The sequence below is a fragment of the Podarcis raffonei genome, chromosome 2 (assembly GCF_027172205.1).
Source record: "Podarcis raffonei isolate rPodRaf1 chromosome 2, rPodRaf1.pri, whole genome shotgun sequence".
Taxonomy (NCBI): domain Eukaryota; kingdom Metazoa; phylum Chordata; class Lepidosauria; order Squamata; family Lacertidae; genus Podarcis; species Podarcis raffonei.
In genome coordinates, this window is record NC_070603.1 from 25,050,491 (window position 1) to 25,077,754 (window position 27,264).

General features: G+C 44.5%; 1 protein-coding gene across 10 annotated transcripts in view; it reads left to right on the plus strand.

The window, feature by feature from the left end:
* ARSG (arylsulfatase G) overlaps window positions 1-27,264 on the plus strand; it is a 119,980-nt gene that overhangs the window by 78,552 nt on the left and 14,164 nt on the right. For 8 of the 10 annotated variants that reach the window (XM_053375377.1, XM_053375379.1, XM_053375378.1 and 5 more), the window contains one exon: window positions 9,360-9,480. In XM_053375377.1, the coding sequence (XP_053231352.1) occupies window positions 9,360-9,480 (121 nt within the window). Of the gene's footprint in view, window positions 1-9,359; window positions 9,481-10,500; window positions 10,730-27,264 lie in introns of all 10 variants that reach the window. The other 2 variants (XM_053375380.1, XM_053375381.1) reach the window with 1 other exon arrangement.

Genomic DNA, 27,264 nt, shown 5'->3' on the forward strand with positions numbered 1-27,264 from the left:
TTGTTCTGCCTGGCCTTTGGCTTGGAATCAACTTGATCCCCTCCCCTTCTTTCCTTTTTCCTTTCTCCTCCTGTGATGGAACTCCTATTTGGGGACTTCCTTGGCTTTTTTTTCTGGCCCACGTAGGACCAGTCTGGATAGTTGGCCTTGGTGAAGATTTGACATTTTCATCCCCAAAAAGTTTTTGATTTGAGTTTCTACTGAAATGAGACTGCATTTTAATCTTGTTTTAAAGCTGTATTTTAATCAATTGTTTTATACCTGGTGTTAGCTGCCCTGAGCCCTGTCTTGGCTGGGGAGGGTGGGGTATAAATAATAATAATAATAATAATAATAATAATAATAATAATAATTATTATTATTATTATTATTATTATTATTATTATTATTATTATTATTAAACCCCAGGATCTTTGCTTTGGGATTGTAATCTGGCCTCGACCTGCTGGTAGAAACATGCTCACATCAATTCTTGTTATTTATGCTCTTTCCCTGGCTTATCTCGCGGGCTCAGGACAGGATCCTCAAAACAACTCTGTGAACTGAGACCATTATTTGCCCAAGGCCAACTGGTGTGTATTTCCTGGCTGTGTAGGGATTTGAACCCAGGAGCCTAGGGAACCAATACGATTTCACCACCTTCTGCTCTGGATATTAAGTCATCCAGGCAGGAGCAAGCTGCTGCTGACCTCTTTATGTTGCATGCATCTTATCTACTTCCCTGCTCTCGGCTCCTGTCTGCACATCACCTTTTCTTACCATCCACTGTGTACCTGGCTTAGATGATGCTCTTGATGCTCTTGACGGTGCCTCTGGCTATTGCCATTGGGAGTGGGCTTTTCCGATTTTAGGACCTTCTATCTCTGATCCCTGCTGACAAAGGTCCGTATAGTTAAAACTATGGTTTCCCCATTAGTGATGTATGGAAGTGAGAGCTGGACCATAAAGAAGGCTGATCACCAAAGAATTGATGCCTTTGAATTATGATGCTGGAGAAGACTCTTGAGAAGTCCCATGGACTGCAAGAAGATCAAACCTATCCATTCTGAAGTAAATTAGCCTTGAGTTCTCACTGGAAGGACAGATCCTGAAGCTGAGGCTCCAATATTTGGCCACCTCATGAGAAGAGAAGACTCCCTGGAAAAGACCCTGATGTTGGGAGAGATGGAGGGCACAAGGAGAAGGGGATGACAGAGGACAAAATGGTTGGACAGTGTTCTCGAAGCTACGAACATGAGTTTGACCAAACTGCGGGAGGCAGTGGAAGACAGGAGTGCCTGGTGTGCTCTGGTCCATGGGGTCTCGAAGAGTCAGACACGACTAAACAACAACATCCCTGATCCCAGCTTTTTGGACCCCAAGTCCCCAAATAATAACAATACTTAGAGTAAATAAGGACCACTAGATCCTTCTTGTTGTTGCTTTCAACAGTGGACATAAATCTCTTTGGGATTGCAAGGGTAAATCCACTGGAATAATAGCAGTGATAATTGGGCTTTTATTAGTAGTTGTAAATGAGTTCCTTGGGTGTGATTTCCTTATTAATTGGCATTATATAAGCCCCTTTGGCCACGGAAATGTCTTTCCGTGCACCACAAAAGTTATTACTAATGCCATTAATTGCTGTGACATTTCAGTCTTCTGCAGGCTGTTTCTAAGGAGTTAGCCCAGAACGCTGTCATAATCTGACCACTTATGCGAAGCCTTGAGGCTAAACGCTTTCATTCTCCGCTGCCTCCTTATGCTGAAGTTTAGAAAAGGTGTATCAGTGCTGGTGTGTCACGGATACTGTATGGTGTTCGTAAGCTATATATTTTGGAGTTGTTACTCAACGAAAAGATTGGCAGCTGTTGTTGCTTACTTAGCAGTAGTAGTACATCTGTTACAGTCTGCCAGCCATAATTACAGAATCCGAGCCTCAATAAAGCAGATGATAATGAGTGACATGTTATGATCTAGTGATCGTAACAGGTCTTTGATAGCTGGGAAGATAGCTATTGAGAGGTAGAGCAAAAATGTAAAATGGCAACCAAGGTATTTGTGTGTCAAAAGCTCATGCCTAGTGTTTCACTGGAACAAAGCATTCTTGAGTATTTTTTGCATCAACAAGTATGCAGACAAGAGCGTGGTGCTCTGATAATGGATTGTTCTGGTGAACTATCCAGTGGAATCGGGTGCCTTTCCCCAGAAATGAAATGCCTTCCTCTCTAAGCGTTTGGTGCAATTCTAGGATGCGTTTTAAGTCTTACTGTGAAACTCAGAGATTGTCCGTGTCAAATTGGGGTTGCTGAAATCCTAGTACACACAGTGTGTTGGAAACTTGGGGCCAAGTTACATGTGACGTTTATCTAATGTGGGGGCAAGTCCTGTGGTATTTTCTTTCTGCTCAGAAATGTTTACATCTACTTTGTTTCTGAGAAATACTTGTTATTTGTGGATTTTGGAGCACTCCTGTAGTATGAGGGACTAATGGATGGGCAACAAAAGTAGGTTTTCTGTGAGTGTTTATGGTGGCGAAGAGTCTTAAAACAAGTGGCACAGTAATAAACCTGCTAGCACATTTGCAGAGCTAAGCAGGGTCCGGAATGGTTTCAAACGTGTTGAGATTCCTGTATTGCAGAGGGTTGTACAAGGTGACTCTTGGTTGGATGGCCAAACCTCTACTTCATACTTGAGTAGTTTGAAGTTCTCTTTGCCAATTCTACTTTTGAACACACAGCATAGAATAATCAGTTTCATTTAGATACCTGTTTGGACTGCCTATATTAATTTATATGTTTAAGTAGGATTGATGGAATAATGTTATTGCAGGTAATGGGTTTTATTTGTTTTTGAATTAATTTTGCTTTATTGCGATTTTTATTAATTTTTATTAATTTATCTCCCCTTTTTCCTGTTTATTAATTAAAACTTAAAAAACAAACAGGCAGAGACTCACCTCCAAGTCCTCTGTTGTGAGCCACCCAGAGTGGTTGGGGAAGCCCAGCCAGATGGACAGGGTATATTATTATTATTATTATTATTATTATTATTATTATTATTATTTACATTAAACTTTGGTTAGCAGCAACTGCTTCCCTGCCACTAAACCCAGTGGTTTTCCTGATCTGTATTCCATGCAAGATGAATATTTCTTTACTGCACTGAGGTGATGCTAAATTTCAGTACTGTGTGTAGCAGCTCTTGGTTACATATATGATTATCCCAGTGCGAAGATATAGGAGGATTTATGGGGGTGGTGGGTGGGAGAGATTCTTTCTCTCTTTTGCTCCCATCATCTCAGCTGACAGCATGTACCTCCCACATGAAGCTAATTGCCCTGGGGAAAGGAGGAGAACCCAGCTGGCTGTATTGTGAAAAGGGTGGCATTGCTGGCTGGGCTCCAGCATTTTCATGGAACAGTCGCTAAGCATCTGTTGGGAAAGACTTTATCTCAACCTTGCATATGTAACACTACGAGACCAATTATTTCTTTGGAATTTTGGGCAATTGGTGCTTTTAAAGACCAGCAACAACTGCAGGGTTGGGTAGGGTGGAGAGGAAGGAGAGGTGAATCCTTTGGCTCCCCAGCAGCTAGCAAAATCATTGTGGCACGAACCTTTGTGGGCAGGAGCCTCCTTCAGACTGTGCATGAAGCATTCATGTGGATGTCTGAGAAAGGAAGGAAGGAAGCATATTGAAAATGTAAGGATATCAGGGGGTTACTCGAGAGCCATCAGACAAGTGCCTCCCTGGTCGGCTGTAAAGCCTTATTATTGGTGCCAAAAACCCTTCACCATGCGGAGCGCCACTATTCCATGGCTCGCTCATTCACTGGCAGAATCTGTGAGTGGGCGGTCCTTAAACCTTCCCCAGCAGAGTAGTTTCTTGACGCCCAATCTGCACCTCCCCTCTTGGCGCGGAAGCCTACTGCGCAGGGAGGGCGTGGGTAATGGAGGACCTCTCTCCTCCCCATTTTGCCCAGGCAACATGTCCTGGCACCGCCTGCCTTGCCTCCTCCGACCGGAGGCGTGATTACTCTCCTCCGCTGAGGAGGTGCTGCTTCCCACAATCTTTGGGGACTCTCTGTAATCCATCCGGCTTTTCCCCTCTCGCCCCTGAGCCGATGGCAGTTCTCTGACATTGACGAACTGCCGTGCATGAATAGTTGACGTCAGAGGTTGTGCACGGACGGCCTTTGAGAATCTGGGACCCACTAGAAGTGGTGAATAATGAACAGGTGGAAATCAGGATATATGGACTTAGCTCAGAAGCTTCTCTGTGAACAAAGGTTGCCCCCACAACTGAGTGTTCAAAGCCACATTCAGGATTACGTATGGAGGGTTAAGTTGCAGAGGACTGTTCCTTTGGAATCCCCTCCCCACCCAGGGAGGCTCACCTGGTGCTTTTAGCTGTCCATTTGTTGTCTCTTGTATTTTCTAAGGCACTTTCCATTTCCTAATTGGTGTTTTATTTCTGTTTGTCTCTACTTGTCTCGTGTGTGTGTGTGTGTGTGTGTGTGTGTGTGTGTGTGTGTGTATGGCAAGTGCAGAGCCATAGAGAAAGCAGTACGTTTCCGAGCACAATTCAAAGTGTTGGTGCTGACCTTTAAAGCCCTAAACGGCCTCAGTCCTGTATACCTGAAGGAGCGTCTCCACCCCCATCATTCTACCCGGACACTGAGGTCCAGCGCCGAGGGCCTTCTGGCAGTTCCCTCACTGCAAGAAGCCAAGTTACAGGGAACCAGGCAGAGGGCCTTGTCGGTAGTGGCGCCCGCCCTGTGGAACGCCCTCCCAGCAGATGTCAAGGCAATAAACTATGTTACTTTTAAAAGACAACTGAAGGCGGCCCTGTTTAGGGGAGTTTTTAATGTCTGACGCTGTATTGTTTTTAATATTCGGTTGGAAGCTGCCCAGAGTGGCTGGGGAAACCCAGCCAGATGGGCAGCGTATAAATAAAGTATTATTATTATTATTATTATTATTATTATTATTATTATTATTATTATTTTCCCAGCATTCGCTGCTATGCTTTTCCTTCTCTGTGTCACTGCAAATCTTAAAACTCATCCTTCTTTTTCTGTCTGTGGTTCCTCTGCATTTACACACCTGGGTTCTCAGCCTGTGCAGAGCCAACTCTTTTTCCTAGACCTCTAGCTGGGGAGCAGGCGCTCATTTTCTCTTCCATTGAGCGGAAAATGCTTATCAATTTCCCATGCCTCAAGGGGTGGAGCTGGTGCCTTTCCACCAAAATCTGCCGTGCCAAACTGCTTCGCTTAACGGCGTTTGATGACGAGTGCCCGCAATGACTTTATGATTTTCCTGCTCATTAAAAAGTAGGTCAGTAAAGTAGGTCGCCCAAATGAATAAGGAAGAAATTGTGCCATCTTTTTGCGGCGAAGTGCCTTGGCAGAGCTCTATAGATCAAGCAGTGGCTGTTTGTTGTGTGCGTAGGTGCCTTATCTAAGAGTTCTGGTTCGCTGCATGTGACTTTTTGGGAAGGTGCATCATCAGGTTATGTAGCTAGAAGGGAAACAGAAAGCAGGCTTTAACTATCAAGGCATCACCCAAGATACTTGCTTTCACTTGCCCTTTCACTTGGTTGATTGTGCAAAAAATGTATTAATTTAACTAATATAAGGTGTCACCGATGGCATAGCTGTCAACTTACAGAATTGAAAATAAGGGACCAGCAGCCAAAATAAGGGATTTTACGGGCACAGGTAGGTTCAACTTCTGAGCCCCTCCGAGCCAAAGGCAGAAAGCCCAGCCAGCAGCCAAACAAAGCCCCAAGCGGTGGTTCCCACAGCGCAGCAACCCGGCAAAGGGGATGCAGCAAGGAAAACCACCGGCACCTCTCCGCTGGGAAGCACTGAGCAAAGGCGAGTCCCCAGGCAACGTGGCCGATTTGATCGGCACAAGGCATGCAAGCTCCACCCCCCAGTCGTTCTTAGACTCCTTTTTGGGTGAGCAACGCAGCCAAGCAACACAATTGGAGCCTCCCTCCTCCCTGGCCGGCACGGAGGGAGGGAGAGGAGCTGCTTCCTTTGAAACCCGGGAAATTTAAGGGACATCATCAATAAGGGACAGCAGCGAGACACGGCGCTGGGATAAGGGACTTTCCCGCCAAATAAGGGACGGTTGACAGCTATGCACCGATGCATCAGTTTAATTAAGAACTTCCTTGTTAACGTTGAAACTGTTTTGAAGGGTGGTGTTCCTCTCTATAAAACCTCCCAAGCTAAATCTCAAATAACAGACCCTGGTCTGTCTCCCACACCATTTCTAATCCCCTAGTTTGAAAAAAAACAAAACAAACAAAAAACCCTCAACAAATAGGTTATTAATTAGTGAAACTGTTCTCTTTTTTCCTGGTAAGCTTGCTGGAGGCACATACTTACAAACGCTTTCAAACTTTTGTGAATTCACAGCATTTTCTCCAGTGTGCTAGAAAAGCTTTGTACTTGGACCGCATGCAACCAATTTCTTCTGTACCGCTGCATCATTGTGACAATGTTTTCTCTGCTAATTGGCTTGCCATTCTCAAAAAGGTCTCTTATAACCTGCGTATTCATGCTTCCCACAGCAAAATCTGGGTGTTCCAGGAAGGGAATGGAGTGGCAATATCTGAGAAGTTAGGTGTTTTGTGCCAAGTTTTCCAAGCCTGAAAATTGCTTTGGAAAATGGGTCTGCTAGTTTGCACAGCACAGCCAGCAAAGCGAAAGTGCCTGGAACCTCAAGATTCCATATTCCCTCTGCAAACCTGCCTATGATTCCTAATAATGGACATTATCTGCCTTTTAGGGGAACTCTCCCAAATTGTGTTCCACCAAAACAATGTTAACTAACATTCAAAGATTTTAAGAATGCATTACATTGCAGCACAAGAACACAAACTGCTCTGAAGGTTTTATTTACAGTCGAGTAGTATATTAATTTTAAGATATAAATAAGTAATACATTTAAATATGTACTTTTGCACAAAATATGAATTTCTCAATGTGTTTTGTCTCAGAGTAAGCATTTCTAAACCTGAAACTGTTCTTAACCTGAAGCACCACTTTAGCTAATGGGGCTTCCTGCCGCTGCCGTGCCACCAGAGCACGATTTCTGTTCTTATCCTGAAGCAAAGTTCTTAACCTGAAGCGCTATTTCTGGGATAGCGGAGTCTGTAACCTGAAGCGTATGTAACCCGAAGTACCACTGTAAAATGGTCAAAGAATGAATTCCTTGAGCATCCCTAATACTGCCTGGCTTATTTAAAAAGACAACCATAAGAAAATAAAATGATATTAATTAAACCACAACTGATGTGGAAGATGTGAGGTGCGTTAGCTCTTCCTCTCCCAGGAATCCAGGGGAAATCCCTTGCTTGAAGACATCCCTTGTGTCTGTGATATACAAGAAGCATCAGGCATTTAGCCTACTTGCATACTAATTTGAAGAAACCAGCTGAATTGATTCAATCTCCAGGTGATTAGGACCAATTACAAGCTTGACCATCTTCTGTTGAGCTGCTTCAGTAATCCATTTCCCATATTGTACTGGTTGCTGGAGGATGTCAGATCACCCAGCTGACTGTGTTTGTGTGTGTATTATTTCAGTACCACACTCCATGTGCTGTGTATCAAGTATATGATTATGGAATAATGTGTTTCGTGGCTCAGTGAAACAAGTGAAACAATGTGTTTCGTGGCTTCGTGAAATAAGAAGACTGCAGTGGAAATGTTGACAGGGTTGTTGGTGGCAACTTCAGAACCCAATGCCACTCTCATTTTCCATCCTGGCTTCCTATGGAAGCTGCTGTGCTGTACATAAGTGAAACCATATTTTCCTAGAAAGTGAATTGATGTGCTCAGCATGGCATAATTCTGATGTATTTACCCTGCTTATTTAATCCTGCCACTGTGGTTTTATCGCCAAGGATTGCATCATTGTAGTGTTTCTGTGCAGCTGGACCCGGCAGCGCACAATAGAAGTTTATGTTGACCCACCCAGGCTCCCCACCAGTATGCAAGTCTTGACAGGAAGCTATGTGGCCTTGAGGTTTTATGGAACTTGGAGCTCAAATCTTGGTATTTCTGTGGGTGCTTTGTATGGTTCCATACACGTCTGGGTTGTTGCTTGGGTCTCTTCTGGAACTCATGTGCATCAAGTGGTTCAGAGACTATGCGCCATCACAACTGAGCCCACCTTTCTGTATTTTCTGAAGGAGTTGCTAACTCCCTCTGGCCTTACTGAGCTGCCCTCTGGCACTCCAATGGCATAGGGACAGCAGGAAAGGAAGGCCCAGTGGTAAGGGGAAAGCAGGTGCATATATAAGGGACGTGTCTACTTTTTCTGGGCACCTGGCCTTGGAAAGAGAGGAGTGGAGCCAGCAGAACAAGGATGTCACTCATCATCAAACACCTGGGCCCAGTTCTTCCCCAGATACAACCCCGCTGGGCATCTGTCTGACGCAGCATAAGGAAGTCTCGTTCATTATATGCTAGCATCCCTCCCATCATATTTACCTCAGAACAAACCTCAGTGAGGCCACTGTCTTCATGATCAAGAGCTGGAGACGATAAGTGGAAATGACAACATAATGCTGCTCCATAATTTGGGAACCCATTCTGCACTTGAGGCATTAGAAATTTTCCACATGGTATTTGTGTCCACTAGGCATTCATTAATTTTCCATCAAGAACTGCAGGCACTGGATCACCCTTCTCTTGGGTGACTCAGCAATATAGCCAGCTTCCTCCTAGCAAATTAACATTTGTCAAAGGGGGTGCTCGCTCATTAAAATGTGCTAATTGATATGGATGTAAATAATTTCAGTCTAATGCGAGGCTTTGGCTCAAGTTCCTCGGAGCATATTACTTGGCAGATTAGCATTTGAGAAGTTGGGTTTGAGTGTCCTGTACAAAGATCCTTTTTCTGTACAATTGCTGCCCTCAATATCAAATCAATATATCTATTTTCTCCCCACCATTTTTGTGACCTTTCCCCACCCCTACATCCTTCCCCAAATCTAATCCTTGAGGAAATGTCCTGACAATGAATCCAACCCTTAAGGCAAAATAGTCAGTATGTGCAAATGCTATATTTTGTAGTTGGATTTGTGTTTGGGGATTGAATTTCTTTGTTTCTTAAAACACACACGTACCTACCTGAAAAAGAGGAGGCCCAGTCTGGTCGGTATAGGGTTGTTGCTTTTTTGCGTAAGTGAGGTACTCATCTGAATTCTGTACTTTTGGTGTAGAATGTGTTACGACCGAGGGGGGAAGTGTTAATTTTATTTCCTCCAAAGCTCTCCTTCATGGTGAAGTAGCTCTTGCTTCTTGAACACTGTTCCTGTCCTGTGTTCTTCTGATCACAGTCTCTTCTCTCCTGCAGCACTTTAGATATATTCCCTACCTTGGTGTCTCTGGCAAACGCAAGCCTCCCTCCCAACAGACAGTTTGATGGTATGGATGTGTCTGAGGTCCTCTTCGGGCAGTCGAACAAAGGACACCAGGTATGGAATTAACCTTAATATTTAGCTGAATTTTTGTGTGGAAATAGTGTGGCCTTTATTACAGTGGTACGGTGTGTTTCTTTTTGCCATCGGTGGCAACAACAGGATGCAGTCCATAGTCCAAATCAACTTTTTGCATCCTAATTTATCAACATTCCAGATGGAAAGGCCTGAGATTTTTCGTTGCCTGAAGTGAAAAATCTAAGCAGCACTCTCCATGGTGTTATTATTTAAAGCGTTCCTTTAATTGAGGGTGTGGTGGGTGGGGTACATAATTTTTTGCTTGCTTACCTTGGGTTTCCTGAGCAGGAGGGGCACAGTCCTTGGTTATATAATTTCACGAGACTGTGTTGAGGAAGAAGTGAGGACTTCTGAACTCTCGTGGTGAACTCTGAAGTTTTCCTAATTTGGCCCTTGGAGATTGCACCTAGCCTCAGACTCAAAGGAGTATTGAAAAATACTTCCTTTTTTCATGAACAGGATGCTGTTTTGCTGAGGGAAATCTCCAAAACCTGAGCAAGCCATCAGTTTGACATCATGTTTGGCTTCTCAGAACTTATCACATGCACCAAGTGAATTTTACAATTTATGTTCTTAGCATTTCCAAGATTTAGAACTTGCTCTACGTGCATGTTAAATTTTGAGAAGCCATATGTAATATTAGCCACTTGCAACGACAACTGCATAAGACCTAGTGAGGAGTGGGAGAGCGTTCAGGGAATTCAGGCTGTCCTATGCATGTAGGGAATTCTTTACTGTATACAGCCAGAGCTGTAAATTAGAGAAATTAGAATGCCATCTAATTCATGATATTATTATTATTATTATTATTATTATTAAAGGTTGCAGCACTGACTTAATATATTCTTCTTCAAAGATTTAGTAGAAAAGGTTGTATAATTCCAGAAATATTTGGAGCTATGCATGGTGCTATTCTTTCACTACTAGTGGAATAACACACCCACAGAGTGGAGCATATGTGCATCCAAAATATGTGATGGACCAATAATATTATTACAGTGGTACCTCGGAAGTCGAGTGGGATCTGTTCCGGAAGTCCATTCAACTTCCCAAACATTCAGAAACCAAGGCATGGCTTCCGATCAGCTGCAGGAAGCTCCTGCAGCCAGTCAGAAGCCGTGTCAGATGTTCGGGTTCCAAAGAATGTTTGCAAACTGGAACACTCACTTCCGGGTTAGCGGCATTCGGGAGCCAAAACGTTTGACTCCCAAGGCATTCGGCTTCCAAGGTACGACTGTACTAAAATTGGTGTGCATAGGAGGTCTTTGCCTCAAGTCTTGCTGGAGCCGGTAGGCTGATGCAATCTCCTTTCCCCACTTTAGCTTTGCTTGCCTCCTGTCATTTTCTTTCTCTCTCGTTGATGGCCAGGTGACTCCCATTTCCTTTGCTTTTCAAGGCAAAACCGGGTTTTGTTCCCTCACATCACAACAGATTTCTTTTCTTAATTGCTTTGGATTCTGAAACCAAACAAGAGAAACAACAAAAATAGGCCCCAGGGTGCTTGGTGCTAGTCTTTGCCTGAACAAACAGGGACATCATTAAGTTCTCATTCAGCCTGGAGTCCTGGCTCCGGCAACTGTGTCCATTATCAATTTGTAAGTAGGGCATACCCCCACCCCCAACCCGTCTACACTCTGTCATTTTCTGTTCACATGATAATGCAAGACCAGCAAGCGTAAGCATGAGAACAGCAGTTTGCAGGGCAGTTATCAGAGGGCACATTTTCTAAACACTACCCTCTTGCCTCTCCCAGCCACAAACTGGAAACCTAAAGATGAAATTCTGTATGTTGTTTTGAAAGCCTGCCCCTACTGCAAGCTCCTGCACACTAGCTCCCACTGGGCATTTCAGATTTCACTGTGGTTTTTGTGTATTCAATTTAGTAAAAAAATTGTGGGTGCTGTAGCAAGCAGTTAAGAAGGAGAAGAAGCGTCCCCATAAGACAGAATGTTCTCTTTTGCAATAGTCCAATTATGATGGTAAAGGTAGGGCATGACATGAAGGGTTCATGGTGACATGATTGGATTGGCAAAGGTTGTGCCGTATGTAGGCAGCAAGTCTCAGATGAACCATTTTAAGAGACATCTTCATGGCATCAAATGAATGTTTTGAGACAAGTTCAAAGAGAAGGTAAAAAATTGCCTTGATGAGGGCGTGTGCAAGGTCTGGGTCCTCCCAACAGGAGTGCTGAGCCCTGATGGAAAGCTGGGGTGTCTTTGGCAGTAATTGGCCCAGATGCATCCACATTTTCTGATTTTGTCTCCCAATCACTGTTGGAGTTTTGTTGGGTGTAGCACCTCTGAAGCTCAACCAAACAGTTAAGCTTACCACAGAAAACAGCCATTTAGGAGAGTTGTCTTTACTAGACCAGCAACAACAAACACCACTGTGCATGCACACACTATTTACAGATGTTACAAGTAGTCTTCTCTCTCTTTGAGCCCTGAGAGGGTCCTTTGCTTGAAAGTGCTTTCTGTGTTTAAGTCCGCAGCCAAGTCTTTAGGTCAGTTGCTTGCAAAGTCCTGCAAATGATGGGGTCCTCCAATTCAGCAGTATACTGTACAGTGGGTTTTCCCTGTTGATACTGCTGTGTCCGCTGTTATATCCTCGCTGCTGAATAGTAGTAGTAGTAGTAGTAGTAGTAGTAGTAATAATAATAATAATAATAATAATAATAATAATAATAATAATTTATTGATTGATTGATTGATACATAGATACATACCCCATTGGTCTGGCTGGGTTTCCCCAGCCACCCTGGGCGGCCCCCAACAGAATATCAAAAACAGAACAAAACATCAAACATTAAAAATTTCCCTAAACAGGGCTGCCTTCAGATGTCTTCTATAAGTCAGGTGTTTATTTCCTTGACATCTGATAGGAGGCTGTTCCACAGGGCGGACGCCACTACCGAGAAGGCCCTCTGCCTGTTTCCCTGCAACCTCACTTCTCACAGTGAGGGAACCACCAGAAGACCTTCAGAGCTGGACCTCAGTGTCCGGGCTGAACGATGGGTTGGAGGTGCTCCTTCAGGTTTACTGCGCCGAGGCCATTTAGAGCTTTAAAGGTCAGCATCAACACTTTGAATTGTGCCCAGAAACGTACTGGCAGCCAATGTGGGTCTTTCAGGACCGGTGCTATATGGTCTCGGCAGCCACTCCCAGTCACCATTCTAGCTGCCACTGAAGTTTTTCGTCATTTGTTTGTTTATCTGTTCTTCTGCTTAACTTGTGTTAAAGCCATTGTAATGTCACCCTGGGTCTAATTTTTAGTCAACATTTTGGGTAGAAATGAATAAATGAAATGACCTCAGCTGTGGTTGTCAAAATCCCTTTTTGTAAACAGATGAACTGCACCTTGTGTGTTGGTGATGTAAAGAAGAGAGAGGCGTTTTAGTGAGATCTGCCAACGTGGTGACGGATTAGCACGTGGTCATAACATAGCACAAGAGACCAAGATGATACATTGAGTCAATCAATTCATAATTCTACTTGTGAAGTTTGTTTTTATGGTTAGCTTTATTGCCACTAGTGTCTTTCCACCTCTGCTATGATGAACATCCTTTGGTTGCTATGTGTCTCTGTGCTTTTTCTGTTATTCAAGCTGTTGCATAAAATAAGTTATGAAACGCTCTGTGTTGAATGGCAAGGGACATCATGTTCTTATGGCACATGGTTTTTTTTGCAAAATTGTACGTCCAGTGGCTAAAAGGGGAATATGGAACAAGCGTCGGTTCATAGGGCGGGTTGTAGTTTAATTCACTTAGAAATATAATTCTTCATAAGCAGCATGTCATGACTCATTATTGTAGCAGCGTCAACAAGATGAAGGGCTTCAGTGCCAAAGTTCTGTTAACAATCTTTCTTGAAGACTTGCACAGTGTTGTTTTTGAACATTGAGAGCACACGCTGTCCTTGAGATTAGGCCTTGAGGTGAGGAATGGCCACAGCTAGTTTCCCTTTGAGATGCATAGAGTTTGATTTGCTCATTGTGACCCTGACGCAGTGAGCTGCACAGATTTTGCCAAGGCGAGCCAACTTGAAAACAGGTGCATTATTGTAATCTTTCCCCTATTTGTGTTCTGTAAATATGGCACAAATTGAACAAAGGCAACACCACCTAATGAACTATCACTGTGTTTCTTTCCTTTCCTTTTTCTTTTTGAAAGTAGGCTTAGTTTGGAGTTGGCATTACAGCAGGAATTTTTAAGGCATTTGGGATCATTATTTGCATTTATTAATTGAAATAATTTTAAACCGCCCCTGATCCCTATGGATACCAGTGGGCACAACTAAACCAATCGTATCAATAGGAAATACAATCACATTGTAAAAAAATAATCAGGTTTGGACCAGTTTAATAAAACCAAAGCAGACTAACAGCATAACCATTATAACATTATGCCTGAGTAATTTTTTAAAGCATTTTTTAAAAACATATTCAGCAATTTTTTTAGCATAACCTGATGCCCAATGCCAGCCACACCTCCAATGGCCACACTGTGTATATTGGTGCAAATGATAGTGGCAATTAGAGTTGAATTCAATGGGACTTACTTCTGAGAAAACATACATAGGATTGTGCTGTAATTCACTTGTGATTACAGTTTAATGTGAACTTTTGTGTCCCTCTACTCCAGGGGTAACCAAAGGTGTATCTTCCACATATTGCCTAACTACAACTCCCATCATCCCTCAGCATTGGCCATATTGGCTGGGGAAAGAGTCCAAGAACATCTGAAGGGTGCCATTTTCGCTAAGTCAACAGTCTCCACTGTTGAAATTTCATTTTCTCTTGATGCTTAACATCAGTGCCTTTGTCAGTTTCCCCTTTCCATTTCTGTCACAGATAAGACAGGGAAAACCTTCTTGTTCATTTGCAGTAGAGACGATTGTTTTTCTAGTTTTAACGCAGCAGGCAGAACATTTTGGTTGCCCTAACAGGTGGCGCTGTGGGTTAAACCCTACAGAGCCTAGGACTTGCTAATCAGAAGGTTGGCGGTTCGAATCCCCAAGACGGGGTGAGTTCCCGTTGCTCGGTCCCTGCTCCTGCCAACGTAGCAGTTCGAAAGCACGAAGTGCAAGTAGATAAATAGGTCCAGCAGGAAGGTAAACGGTGTTTCCATGTGCTGCTCTGGTTCGCCAGAAGTGGCTTAGTCATGCTGGCCTCGTGACCCAGAAGCTGTACGCCGGCTCCCACGGCCAGTAAAGCGAGATGAGCACCGCAACCCCAGAGTCGTCTGTGACTGGACCTAATGGTCAGGGGTCCCTTTACCTGGTCCGTTGCACAATCAGTGATCTCTTTTGTTCACCATAGATGCTATGATTATTTGAAAATGTGACCTGTTTATTGAAACCAGTCCTATTGTAGTACAATCCTCTGCATGGGTCCTCAAAAGGAAGTGATTGATTAAGTCCCGTTGAGATTTCCAATGGCACGCCCCCGCCTTCTCATGCCCCCACGTCCCCCACCAAATCGGCTCTGGGAGGTCTGGTGAACCCCCCAGAACCTTGCACAGAGAGAGGTGCATTCCCTCAGGCAAGCTGACAGAACAATTGGAAGAGCGCAACACTGAATTCCTCCATATGCAACTGAAGCTGCCATTCCATGCAATGATTAGAGTTGAAGGTCCTCTATAATCCAGTCCCCCGACACAGGCAAAACATCTGTTATTTTAACTCAGGCTTCCTCAACCTCGGCCCTCCAGATGTTTTTGGCCTGCAACTCCCATGATCCCTAGCTAGCAGGACCAGTGGTCAGGGATGATGGGAATTGTAGTCTCAAAACATCTGGAGGGCTGAGGTTGAGGAAGCCTGTCTTAACTAAACTAGTGAGAGAATGGGCAGGATGGAGACTCGTGTTGCACTAGTGCCAGCAGATTGTTGCACATGGAGGTGGCATAATGTGCAGCAGCAGCACAGTGCATTCCAGATTTGGAGCTGCACCTCTTACCACCAATGTATTCTGTTCCAATCCGTCTCGTTCTTTTCGGTAGCGCTCTCTTGATGCACCCATTCCGTAGAGATGGTGGCATGCTGTGGTGTTCCATCAGGCTGGTCACTTAGTGAAGTGGGCCTGTGCGCTCCCTTTCTGTATTGCATTTGAGAGCTGGCGATGGCAACTCTCCACCTGATGATGCAGGATACTGTGTGAAACACAAGTGATTCTCCTCTTCTAAGGCTGCTTTCCTGAACACATTTGCTAGGGAACAAGCCCCACAGAACACAGAGACTTGTTGCCACTACGGCTGGGCGATATCTGATTTTTTCAATATTATCACCAGCTAAATATCACGATATATCACGATGTATATATATATATATATATATAAACAGTGACAGAGGGCCTTGTCAGGCCTCCCTGCGGTGGCAGAGGGTCCTGCCGTACCTCCCCACAGCAGCAGAGGTGGTGGGAGTACAGAAGAGGATTACAGGTTTTTAGGAAAACAAGGCAACTTAGATGGAAAACAAGATGTTTATTTCAGTGAACCTCCTTTCCTTGAGGAACAGCATCTGACTTGGAGCCTTTCTTGGAAATTAGATTATTCATTACTTTTTCATTGCAGGATAAAATATACATATATATCTTTTAAAAGCCAGACACTGTTAAAAGCTGCATTGATTTTATTTTAAATTCCACCTTTGCCCTCCTATCCCTTCCCTTCCCCAGAACTCTTATTTTCCAGACAAGTTGTGGCCTGTTAAAAGGCCCGGGACAAATTTGCATTCCAAGATCTGAATCCTAAAATGCTCTTGGCAACAACATTCCCAGGGGGTGATGAGCACAAGTGGAGGGAGCCCAGTTCCAGGCTCCTATGAATGTAAGCATCTGTCAGAATTTGTTCCAAGTATTTCTACTTGAAAAGATTTCTGGAGGGTTCCTTCCCAGGCTGGAGGCCACAATGGCATCAGCCAGAGCAGGAGAGGGAAGTAAATAGGAAGTAAATAGGCCATGTAAACACTGGATCTTGAGGCTGCTTGGACAATATGAATATCTGAGAGAAAATGCTTGCTTTTATTTTCATATTATTATTGTTATTGCCTTACATCAAAATGGCAGAACATCCCTTCACTGCATTGTCATGATCGTACTAAGCTGTTCATTGGAGCTTTTCAGATTTACTGTATTTTTCGCCCCATAGGACGCACCTAATTTGTTTTTTTGGGGGGGGAGGAAATAAAGGGGAAAAAAATATTTTCCCCCCAGGCACGGGGGAAGCCCGAGCTTCCCCCGACCCCAGCCCCCAGAACAGCCTGCTATCCGCAAGCCTAGGGAGCCGTGCCGGTCTCCCCAGGCTTGCGGAGAGCTGCGCGAAGCCTGGGCGCGCTCTTCAGCGCGCACCAGGCTTCAGAATGCAGGCAGCTCTGCGCAACCTTCGGGAGCCCGGCGCGGCTTCGCGCCAGTCTCCCAAGGGTTGCGCAGAGCTTCCTGAAGCCTGGAGAGCGAGAGGGGTCGGTGCGCACCGACCCCTCTCGCTCTCCAGGCTTCAGTGAAAGCCTGCATTCGCCCCATAGGACGCACACACACATTTCCCCTTCATTTTTGGAGGGGAAAAAGTGCGTCCTATAGGGCAAAAAATACGGTACTTTCACTTGGATTATAATATCAGTGTTTGCCCCCCAAGGATATTTTCAGCTAGGCATAAATTCTGGATAATTATCCCAAGTGCAATATGTCCAGTTTGGGGACATTATTCATTACAATGGTTTCACATTTGGGCAGTCAGTGACCACTTGAGAGACCAGAACTTGAAAGCATTGGTCTGCTTTTGTTTTAACCCAACAATTCAGATATTCCTGCCTCCAGTAGCTACCCAGGGATAGAATGAGATGGCAGAGGTTCAAGAGTGAACACTTCAATGGCAAAAATGATGCAACCATCCATTATTATAGTGGTATATCAAACTCAGTGGTTTCCTGCTACATCTGAACTGGACCTCCGGGAAAAACTCACAATGACTTCTCTTTTGTTGTTGCACGTACCGTATTTTCCCGTGTATAAGATGCCCCTGTGTATAAGACGCCCCCTATTTTGGGGGACTCCCAAGTTAAGAAAATGGGGGGAGGCTATAACTGTGTATAAGATGACCCCCAATTTTAAACATTATTTTCTAATAAGAAACCTAGTCTTATACACGGAAAAGTACAGTATGTATCCTCCTTAACAACATGAATATGAAGCCTTTTGAGCAACTGGGGGAAGATGGTATTCTTCATCTTCCTTTTACGCAGTTGCCCTGGGGCTGCTCAGGCAGGGGTCTAATATCCGTTCCTCTTCCTATCTAGTGCTTCAGTAGCTTTTTGTTGCTATGCGAGGAGACTACAGAAAGACAGCTGTTTGCATTGTTGTTGAAGATGGTCATGATGTTCAATATCCCTTGATGCTCATTGAGAGTAACAGATGCGCAGTCCCCACACCCAGTAAGAAATATTCAGCATCTTGTACCCATCAGAAAAACCTGCTTGTTAGCTTTGTTGTCTCCAAATTCCAGGGCACTTTCCCTAACTTCCCACAGTTACAAGGCGGCATTTGTTTTTTAGCTACATGTGCCAACTGGGGATTTGGAGCAGCAGTTTCACAGCAGACCTGAAAACAAGCAGTTCTCTGAAGCTGTTGAGGACTGCTATGATAGAAACCCCAAACCTTCAAAACCAAAGACCAATAAAATATCGGTTAATTCCGGAACAATTTAGGAGAGCTGACAGTTTCTCGCAAGGGAGTCTCCCACTGATGGATGATTTGAGTTTAGCTGTACCTCTACATGGCTGGGCGGGAGGAAAATAACTGTGATTTCCCCCCCTTCTGTACAGTACAGTGGTACCTCTGGTTAAGAACTTAATTTGTTCTGGAGGTCCGTTCTTAACCTGAAACTGTTCTTAACCTGAGGTACCACTTTATCTAATGGGGCCACCGTGCCACCGCCGCATGATTTCTGTTCTCATCCTGAAGCAAAGTTCTTAACCCGAGGTACTATTTCTGAGTTACCAGAGTCTGTAACCTGAAGAGTCTGTAACCTGACGCGTCTGTAACCCGAGGTACCACTGTATTAGATGCAGACCTGTATTTCGCAAAACCAAATCTAGCTGTTTCTTGTTGCCCTTTTCCTTGACATGTATCAGGTGTTAAATATAGCCTAAGAGCCTCCTGTCATGTTGGAAGGGTGCTTCCTTCAAAACTGCTACCCACAGAGAATTGCAGAACTCTGGATGCCCCACACAAAGACCAGCTTGGGGGAAGGAGTGTTCTTAAGTTCAGCCTGTCTATTTGCTTATCCAGGCACAGAACCCTTTCAGGGAAAGTCAGTTGCCAGCAGCCAAGGCAGGCTTCTTAAAAGCATGCCTGCAAAATGATGTTCTTAGAAAGAACTCTTGTTAAGTATACTTCTTCTCTATGATAAATAACATTTTAGAATAGCAAAATGTGGCGTGATGTAGGCGGCTGCCTTTCTTTATTGCTCAGCTTGGTTGGCGGCCCTGAGCAGCGTGCAAGACTTACCGGTACTTACCTGTTTGGATCAGAGGCCATTTCAAAGAATCCAAGGTGGAGCCTGTCCCCAAACTTCTAGGCTGCTTCTGACTTGGTGCTGCAACACTAGCCAAGCCACTGTGTCTTTAGCCCTAAGCATGTCTGAAGTTGGATGAGCAAAAAAAAAAGGGGGGGGAGGGAAAGCCAGAAGTCCCAGCTCATTTCTCTAAACCCTAAACCAACATACCTTGGTAACAATTTCCTGCCTCCAGTTCCATGGCCAATTAAAGCTGGGTAAGGAATGAATAATGACAGCTGTTGGGCAACAAACTCATTTACATTGTGAAAAGCTTCTCTGAGCGGGTAGCAGGCATGATGAAACAAAGGAAATACAGCACAACACACAGCAGTTCCAGTAAGGCTGTGCACACATTTCTGACTTGAAACACAGCTCGGTCATCCCTTTTCTCTATTTGGAGAATAGCTGGTTTGGGAGAAAACATGGCATTTTGTAAGAAACATCAGGATAGGAAAAGTATGGATTGTGGCCAGCGTGTACACACCGCTTCCCAGACCAGTGCTGAGAGCCTACTGGATGCAGATTTAAGCAGGAGTGTGTGTTGTGTGTTTTGAACACCTTCATTATGCTTATTTTTATATTTTACAAAAAGTAGAGAAATTGGGTGGGACTCACCTAATAGAAAGGACGCGGGTGGCGCTGTGGGTTAAACCACAGAGCCTAGGACTTGCCAATCAGAAAGTTGGAGGTTCGAATCCCCGCGACGAGGTGAGCTCCCGTTGCTCAGTCCCTGCTCCTGCCAACCTAGCAGTTCGAAAGCACGTCAAAGTGCAAGTAGATAAATAGGTACCGCTCTGGCAGGAAGGTAAACAGCGTTTCCGTGTGCTGCTCTGGTTCGCCAGAAGTGGCTTAGTCATGCTGGCCACATGACCCAGAAGCTGTACGCCGGCTCCCTCAGCCAATAAAGCGAGATGAGCGCTGCAACCCCAGAGTCAGCCATGACTGGACCTAATGGTCAGGGGTCCCTTTACCTTTACACCTAATAGAGCGCCCCCTGCAGAAGCCTGCACAAGGACTTCTGCCATTGCAATGCGGCATGCCTCCCCCCACAATTGACTCTGAGGGTTAAGGTCAGCAAAACACCTGGAATAGCACAGGGGAGAGCGGCCTGTTCCATCAGGAAGCAGAGGTGCTTGCAAAGGTGGTGTGATCTGCAATGTGTTGAATTCCTCCCATCAGTGCACCTGAGAAGGGGGAGAGGGGTCATCTATTCCACCGCACCCCCACCCTATGCCTCTGCTTTCTGTTTGAACTGGTATTTCCAAAGTTTCCACATTACTCTTTATGGAGAACTGGAGAATCAGTTGGTAGAAAATACCTTGGCACCACTTTAAACAGACAACAGCCTTTTGGAGGTTAAAGGTGTGACCAGCTACTTCTACTTCGGCTGTCAGTGGCTGCTGGGATACCTGCAAAGTTGTCATATTGCTGATCAGCTGGAAGGAGCAGCCTTGCTACACCTGGCGTGACTTCTGCGCCGCCGCCCCCCCGGTGTTTCAGCAGCGCTGTAGAACCAGTCTCTTTCGGAAGTGGTTTGCTGAGCTCAAACCACACAGGTTTCTGCAACATTTGTGCACCAGGGATTGTTCGGCTGACAGGCACTCCTCCTCAGGTGCTGCGTCTGGCAGAAGCAGCTGACATGGTGGGGCTTTGCTGCTCTCCTAGGACTCTGACATCACTGCCACTTACGAGGATAGGGCAGTGGTGAGGGTGGGGCTGTGCGGGCACACTTGGGAGTGCCGTGTGGCTGCCCACGCACCCCAAGCTTGCTCCTACCCTGCCCCACCCCTCCCTTGGTAGGCAGGGCCAGGAGAGTGGCTCCACAACACTGCCCCAGCACACCGCACAGTCCTGGCGCAAAAGTAGCACAAGGTATCTGGGGGGGGGGGCTTGAGGATGTTGGGCATCCATTTGGACACCCATGCCAGGAGGTGGCAGTGCTCTGATGCATCTCAGAGATGAATGAATCACAGTACCCTCTGAGAAGCCTGGATAACCGGAACTCACGGTAAATTTCCTTTTTACCTTACCCCTGTGGTGAGATTGCTGTTCCAAATGGATACAGTGGTACCTCTTGTTAAGAACTTAATTGTTCTGGAGGTCCGTTCTTAACCTGAAACTGTTCTTAACCTGAGGTACCACTTTAGCTAATGGGGCCTCCCGCTGCTGCCGCCATGCAATTTCTGTTCTCATCCTGAAGCAGAGTTTTTAACCCGAGGTACTATTTCTGGGTTAGCGGAATCTGTAACCTGAAGTGTCTGTAACCTGAAGCGCCTATAACCTGAGGTACCACTGTATTTGACAATGAGCCTTTATAAATTTTTTTTACCTGGAGAGAAGCATCTCTTGTGTGTAGCCAGGAAACTGAGAAGCTTTGACTTCTTACTACATGAGCTGCCGACTCTCTGCTCCCATCCCTTGTTGCTGTAATTTGGGAATATGGGAATCCCAGCTCCAGAGAGGAAGCTGAATGTGCCACAGAGTCAGCAGAGGAGAGCTGCGCTGCTGTTCCGGGAAACGGAGCAGAAAGCCAGTTTATGCTTCACAGGCACAGCCATTGTGCAAGCCCCTCTGCTTCGGCAGCTGACCCAGCCTAGGCTCTCTGATGTTGGCGCCGCTAGACAGAGCGGCGTTGCGGCAGGAGGGGACAGCTTGTCTTGTTGTCATCCTCATGGTACCGCAGGACACAGACGGGACAAATTAGGGAGTGCGGTGTAAAGCGTTAACCACATCCCTCATTTAAAATATCACTCTTCCCCCTGTTAACAGATGTGAGCAGAGCTTCTCCATCATATGCATCAGCAGTGCTGCTTTTCTGGGGGGAGAAGTGCCTCTCTTGTTCTTTCATAATGGCCACGGCGACCACCTGAGAGGTGCCGGAAATGAGTTCCAGTGAGTTCCAACTGAAAAAAAAGCCCTGTGCATTCATGCTGTTGGATTATAGCCACGTATCATTTAGGGTGCAATCCTAAGGCTGAGGTTGGAGCACCAATCTTGCCCTCCTCTGGCCATTTTACTATTTTTTAAACTGTTTCCCTCCCATCTGAAACCTTGGGAGGGAAAGATGCAAGATCATAGAATCATGGAATTGTAGAGTTGAAAGGGACCCTGAGGATCATCTAGTCCAACCCCTTGCAATGCAGCTGTCCCATACAGGAATCGAACCTGCGACCTTGGCCTTATCAGCACCACACTCCAACCAACTGAGCTATCCAGGATGCCAGTATAAATCTGTCCCTGATTTAGAGGCACGTTGGGGCACCAGGATGGTTTGGGATGCTTCAGATCCAAGTTGTTTCGGTTGTATTTTGTTTACAACAGTTTCCCAGTCCACCCTGGCTCCTGCACCCCCTTTCTGGCCCTGAGGATTTTGACACTGGTTGGGCCAGGGCTGCAGAAATTGCTGTGGTGGGGTGAGGAATGGGGCATCTGACATCAGATCTTCCTTTCTGATTTGGAGCACTGCTCTGTCCTGTGTTTGCTGCGATAACACTCAGGAGACACACAATTGCATCCTTAGTGATGTATCAGTGGTGTGAGGCTGAGTGTATAAGACTCGCTGTACAGTGGTACCTTGGGTTAAGAACTTAATTCGTTCTGGAGGTCCGTTCTTAACCTGAAGCACCACTTTAGCTAATGGGGCTTCCTGCTGCTGCCGCACTGCCAGAGCACGATTTCTGTTCTCATCCTGAAGCAAAGTTCTTAATCCGAGGTAATATTTCTGGGTTAGTGGAGTCTCTAACCTGAAGCGTCTCTAACCCGAGGTACAACTGTAAATGAATTTCAGGGGTATTACACCTGTCTTCCTGGTTTGCAGTTTTCCTCTGCCGTGTTTGGGTTTAGTCTCCATATAAATATATGCAGCTCTCCCAGCCTTATGAAATGAGAAGACAAACAAAATCCAGGAGAAAGAAACAACAGGGTATTTATTTTTTTGAAGGCACCTTCCCCCAACAACCCCCCCTCCAACCTCTGTGTTTTCTGTGACAATATACATATTGTATATCTATGTATATAGTGTTATGAATCTGGGGGTGCAAGAAACCCTAAATTCCGGATCAAGTTAGTGCCAGAATTTAAATAAGGCTTGGGTGTTGGAACCGGGAAATCAGGGTGGTCCAACTTATCATAACTGTGCCACAAGGGTACTTTGACACAGAACCCGTGGGCCACACACTGCCCTGTTGCATGGGGGGCAGAGAGCTTGAGGCTACAATTTGATGGCTCCCAGCCCTCACGCCCCTTTCCCAAAGCCCATCACCTCACTTGCCTAGCTCGCAAGGGCTGTTGTGGGGGGGCTTCAAGCACCTGTGACCCCCAGGCTGTGTGTTGAAACGCCCTGAGCTAGACTCACATGTGTATTCAAGCCAGTGTCAGTGTTTGTTTAAGCCTCTGCCAGACTTTGTTTATCCTCTAATTAAGACAAGTGTAAAAGCTGATGAACTCAAATAATTTCCTTGAGAGGCATTAGGATGAGCCATTTAGGCAACAACAAAGGGATGAAAAGGGCAACTCTCATTTGCAAAGGGGCGGGTTTCCTCCCTCCTTCGTCTGGCAATGCCAATGCTTTGCGGGCAGAGTTTAGAATAGCACTTAGGTGTTAAGAAGCAATGTGGGCTGCAGTTCAGAGTTTTAGGATGACCATGGGAAGTAGGCTGGCTGGGACAAAACAACTGTACTAGAGAGAGATGCTGATGTCTCTTATTGCAAGCAGCTTGGAATATTGATGTGCTGAACTTCCTCCATAGGAGGCTTCAGGATGTGGAAACCATAGATCATAAAGACACCACAGTCTCTGCCATGCCGAATTGTCCAAAGTGAAACACAAGGTTACAAAGCATGCCTTGGGAATCTCACGCCACCTGCAGACAGGGGTGTCATGTAACAATACATACATACATACATACTTTTATTGTATGCTGCTTTTCCATTGTTCAAACCATGCTAAAGGTGGCTTACAACATGACAAAAAATAATAATACATAATTGCAAACTTATTCCCAACCTGTGTTGGGTAAGGAGAACCATGGACTTAGACATATGGATAAATTTGTTCCTGCAGTTCTTACTTATTGTCCAAGATCCCCCCCCGCGCGCGCTTTGAATGTAGCACATGGCTCCCATTCATTTGTGTATGAAACGGCCATGTGAATGTATTTATTTTCCATACTAAAGTCTTGTGGAGCACTAGGAATGCTGTTACGGTCATTGTACATGTGGGAAATTGAGACCCAGAGGGATTTAAGTGCCCCAGAGGGATTAAAAGTTAAAAGAGAAATTTGCGTTAAGCGTAGTCACCAAACCAGTTTTCGCATGGGAGGAGAAATGTATGAATGACTTGGGTCACCCCTCTGCGAAAGGGAAAAGGAGACCCTTTTTGCTGTTGTTGTTCATTAGGTCATTGAGAATCAAGGATTTGTATTCTGCAGAGACAGATTCATGGCTGTCTTGTATTGACACATGCATGTGGGCATTACAAAGCTGTCGCTCAAATAAGATAGATGCTAAGAACCGGAGGAGTAAATCTGCCTGATTTCTGTAAGTGGCACTTCAAGGTTTGCTGACACTGAGACCAACAGTAATACTTAACAGCATGACCCTTAGACACAGCCACCCAGAACTAATTCCTGTGTGGTGCGTGCACCTTCTCTGATAGACGAGTACAGGAAAACAACTTAAGAGAGCTGGATATATTTGACAGACGCATGGCTTCCCATCGTCTCACTACTGCTCTGGCGAAACAAGGTTTGGCAGGTTTTAGTTAAACACAATGCACTTACCTACGACACCTGATTACCAGAGTGTAGATGAAAAGCAACTATCCCTCTTTCAAAGCACTTTTTCAGTTATGCCCACCTGCTCAGCAGATGCTATTCACACTTTTAAAAAAGTTAAATGCAAATACGCATTTAAACAGCACATCTAGTTTCGTTATCAGGGGATACATAAGGGTGCTATATGCATAGCTGCTATTTTGAGCAACAAATGCGTCTATTTTTCATGCTCTTGAATTCATGCATTTCCTCCCTAAGCTTTACCAAGTGAAACGGGCTGACTTCCTTTTTCTTTTCTCCCTTTTTATAATGTTTATTAAATTTTCTGTTTTACAATTTAGAATACTCATTTATGCAACCTTAAAATATCAATGACTTCCCTTCTTCTCTTTCCATGGTTCATTTTGCATAGCATAAATCCCTGCATATTTTATATACCGTGGTACCTCTGGTTACGTACTTAATTCGTTCCGGAGGTCCGTTCTTAACCTGAAACTGTTCTTAACCTGAGATACCACTTTAGCTAATGGGGCCTCCCGCTGCCATGCCACCGCCGCACAATTTCTGTTCTCATCCTGAAGCAAAGTTCTTAAGCTGAGGTACTATTTCTGGGTTAGCGGAGTCTGTAACCTGAAGAAGAAGAAGAGGAGTTTGGATTTAATATCCCGCCTTTCACTCCCTTTAAGGAGTCTCAAAGTGTCAGGTCGGAGTCAAACAATATAAATTGAGAGCATTTGCAGATGACCTGGTACTCACATTACAGGAGCCAGAAGCTAGCACGAAAAGAGTTTTGGAAATAATCCAAGAGTTTGGTCAATTGGCAGGATTTAAATTGAATAAGTTAAAGACTAAGGTATTGGAGAAAAATCTAACACAGATTGAAAAAGAAAGGTTTCAGAATGAGACGGGGTTGACTGTGGCTAAAAAAGTGAAATATTTGGGTGTGAATATGACAGCTAAGAATGTGAATTTATTTAAAGACAATTATGAAAAAACTTGGACAGAAGTGAAAAAAGATCTAGAGATATGGTCAAACTTGAAGCTTTCCTTGTTAGGTCGAATTGCAGTTATAAAAATGAATGTATTGCCAAGAATGTTGTTTTTGTTTCAAGCATTACAAATAATGGATAAAATGGACTGTTTCAAGAAGTGGCAGAAAGATATATCTAAATTTGTCTGGCAGGGCAAGAAGCCCAGAATAAAATTTAAGATATTAACGGATTCAAAGGAAAGAGGGGGGTTTGCCCTGCCAGACTTTAAATTGTACTATGAAGCGGCAGCTTTCTGCTGGCTAAAAGAATGGCTGCTTCTTGAAAACACAGACATTTTGGATTTGGAAGGATTTAACAATATTTTTGGGTGGCATGCATATTTGTGGTATGACAAGGTTAAAGCGCATAAAAGTTTCAAAAATCATATTGTCAGAAAAGCACTGCTGAATGTTTGGGTTAGATATAAGGACTTGCTGGAAAATAAGACTCCAAGATGGTTATCACCAATGGAAGCTAAGGCAGTTAAAAAGTTAAACATGGAGTCGAAATGGCCAAGATATTGGGAAATCTTGGAAAAGGAAGGGGACAAACTGAGATTGCAGAGTTTTGAAAAATTAAAAGGGAAGGTGAGAGATTGGCTACATTATCACCAAATTAATGAAGTGTTTAAACTAGACAGAAAAATAGGCTTCCAGGTGGAAAAGTCAAAATTAGAGACTGAACTGTTAGAATCCAGTACTAAGAATTTGTCAAAAATGTATAATCTGCTGCTGAAATGGAATACACAAGATGAAATGGTTAAATCAACTATGATTACATGGGCCCAGGACATTGGTCATAACATCATGTTTGCTGACTGGGAAAAGTTGTGGACCACCGGGTTGAAGTTTACGGCGTGTAACGCCTTAAGAGAAAATATAATGAAAATGATTTATAGGTGGTACATAACCCCAGTCAAGCTTGCAAAGATCTACCATTTGCCTGATAATAAATGTTGGAAATGTAAGGAAAAGGAAGGCACATTTTTTCACCTCTGGTGGACATGCCCGAAGATTAAGGCATTCTGGGAAATGATTTATAATGAACTGAAAAAGGTATTTAAATATACTTTCCCCAAGAAACCAGAGGCCTTTCTCTTGGGTATTGTCGGCCAGGGGGTGCTAAAGACAGATACAACCTTCTTTATGTATGCTACAACAGCAGCTAGAATACTCATTGCAAAGTACTGGAAGACACAGGATCTACCCACACTGGAAGAATGGCAGATGAAGGTGATGGACTATATGAGTTTGGCAGAGATGACGAGCAGAATCCGAGACCAGGGAAGAGAAGCAGCGGAAGAAGAATGGAAAAAGTTCAAGGACTATTTAAAGAAATATCATAAAATTGGAGACAGTTAGAATGATGTTGGTTTAAAATAAATGGTTACTATCAGTAATGGTTATGACAAAGA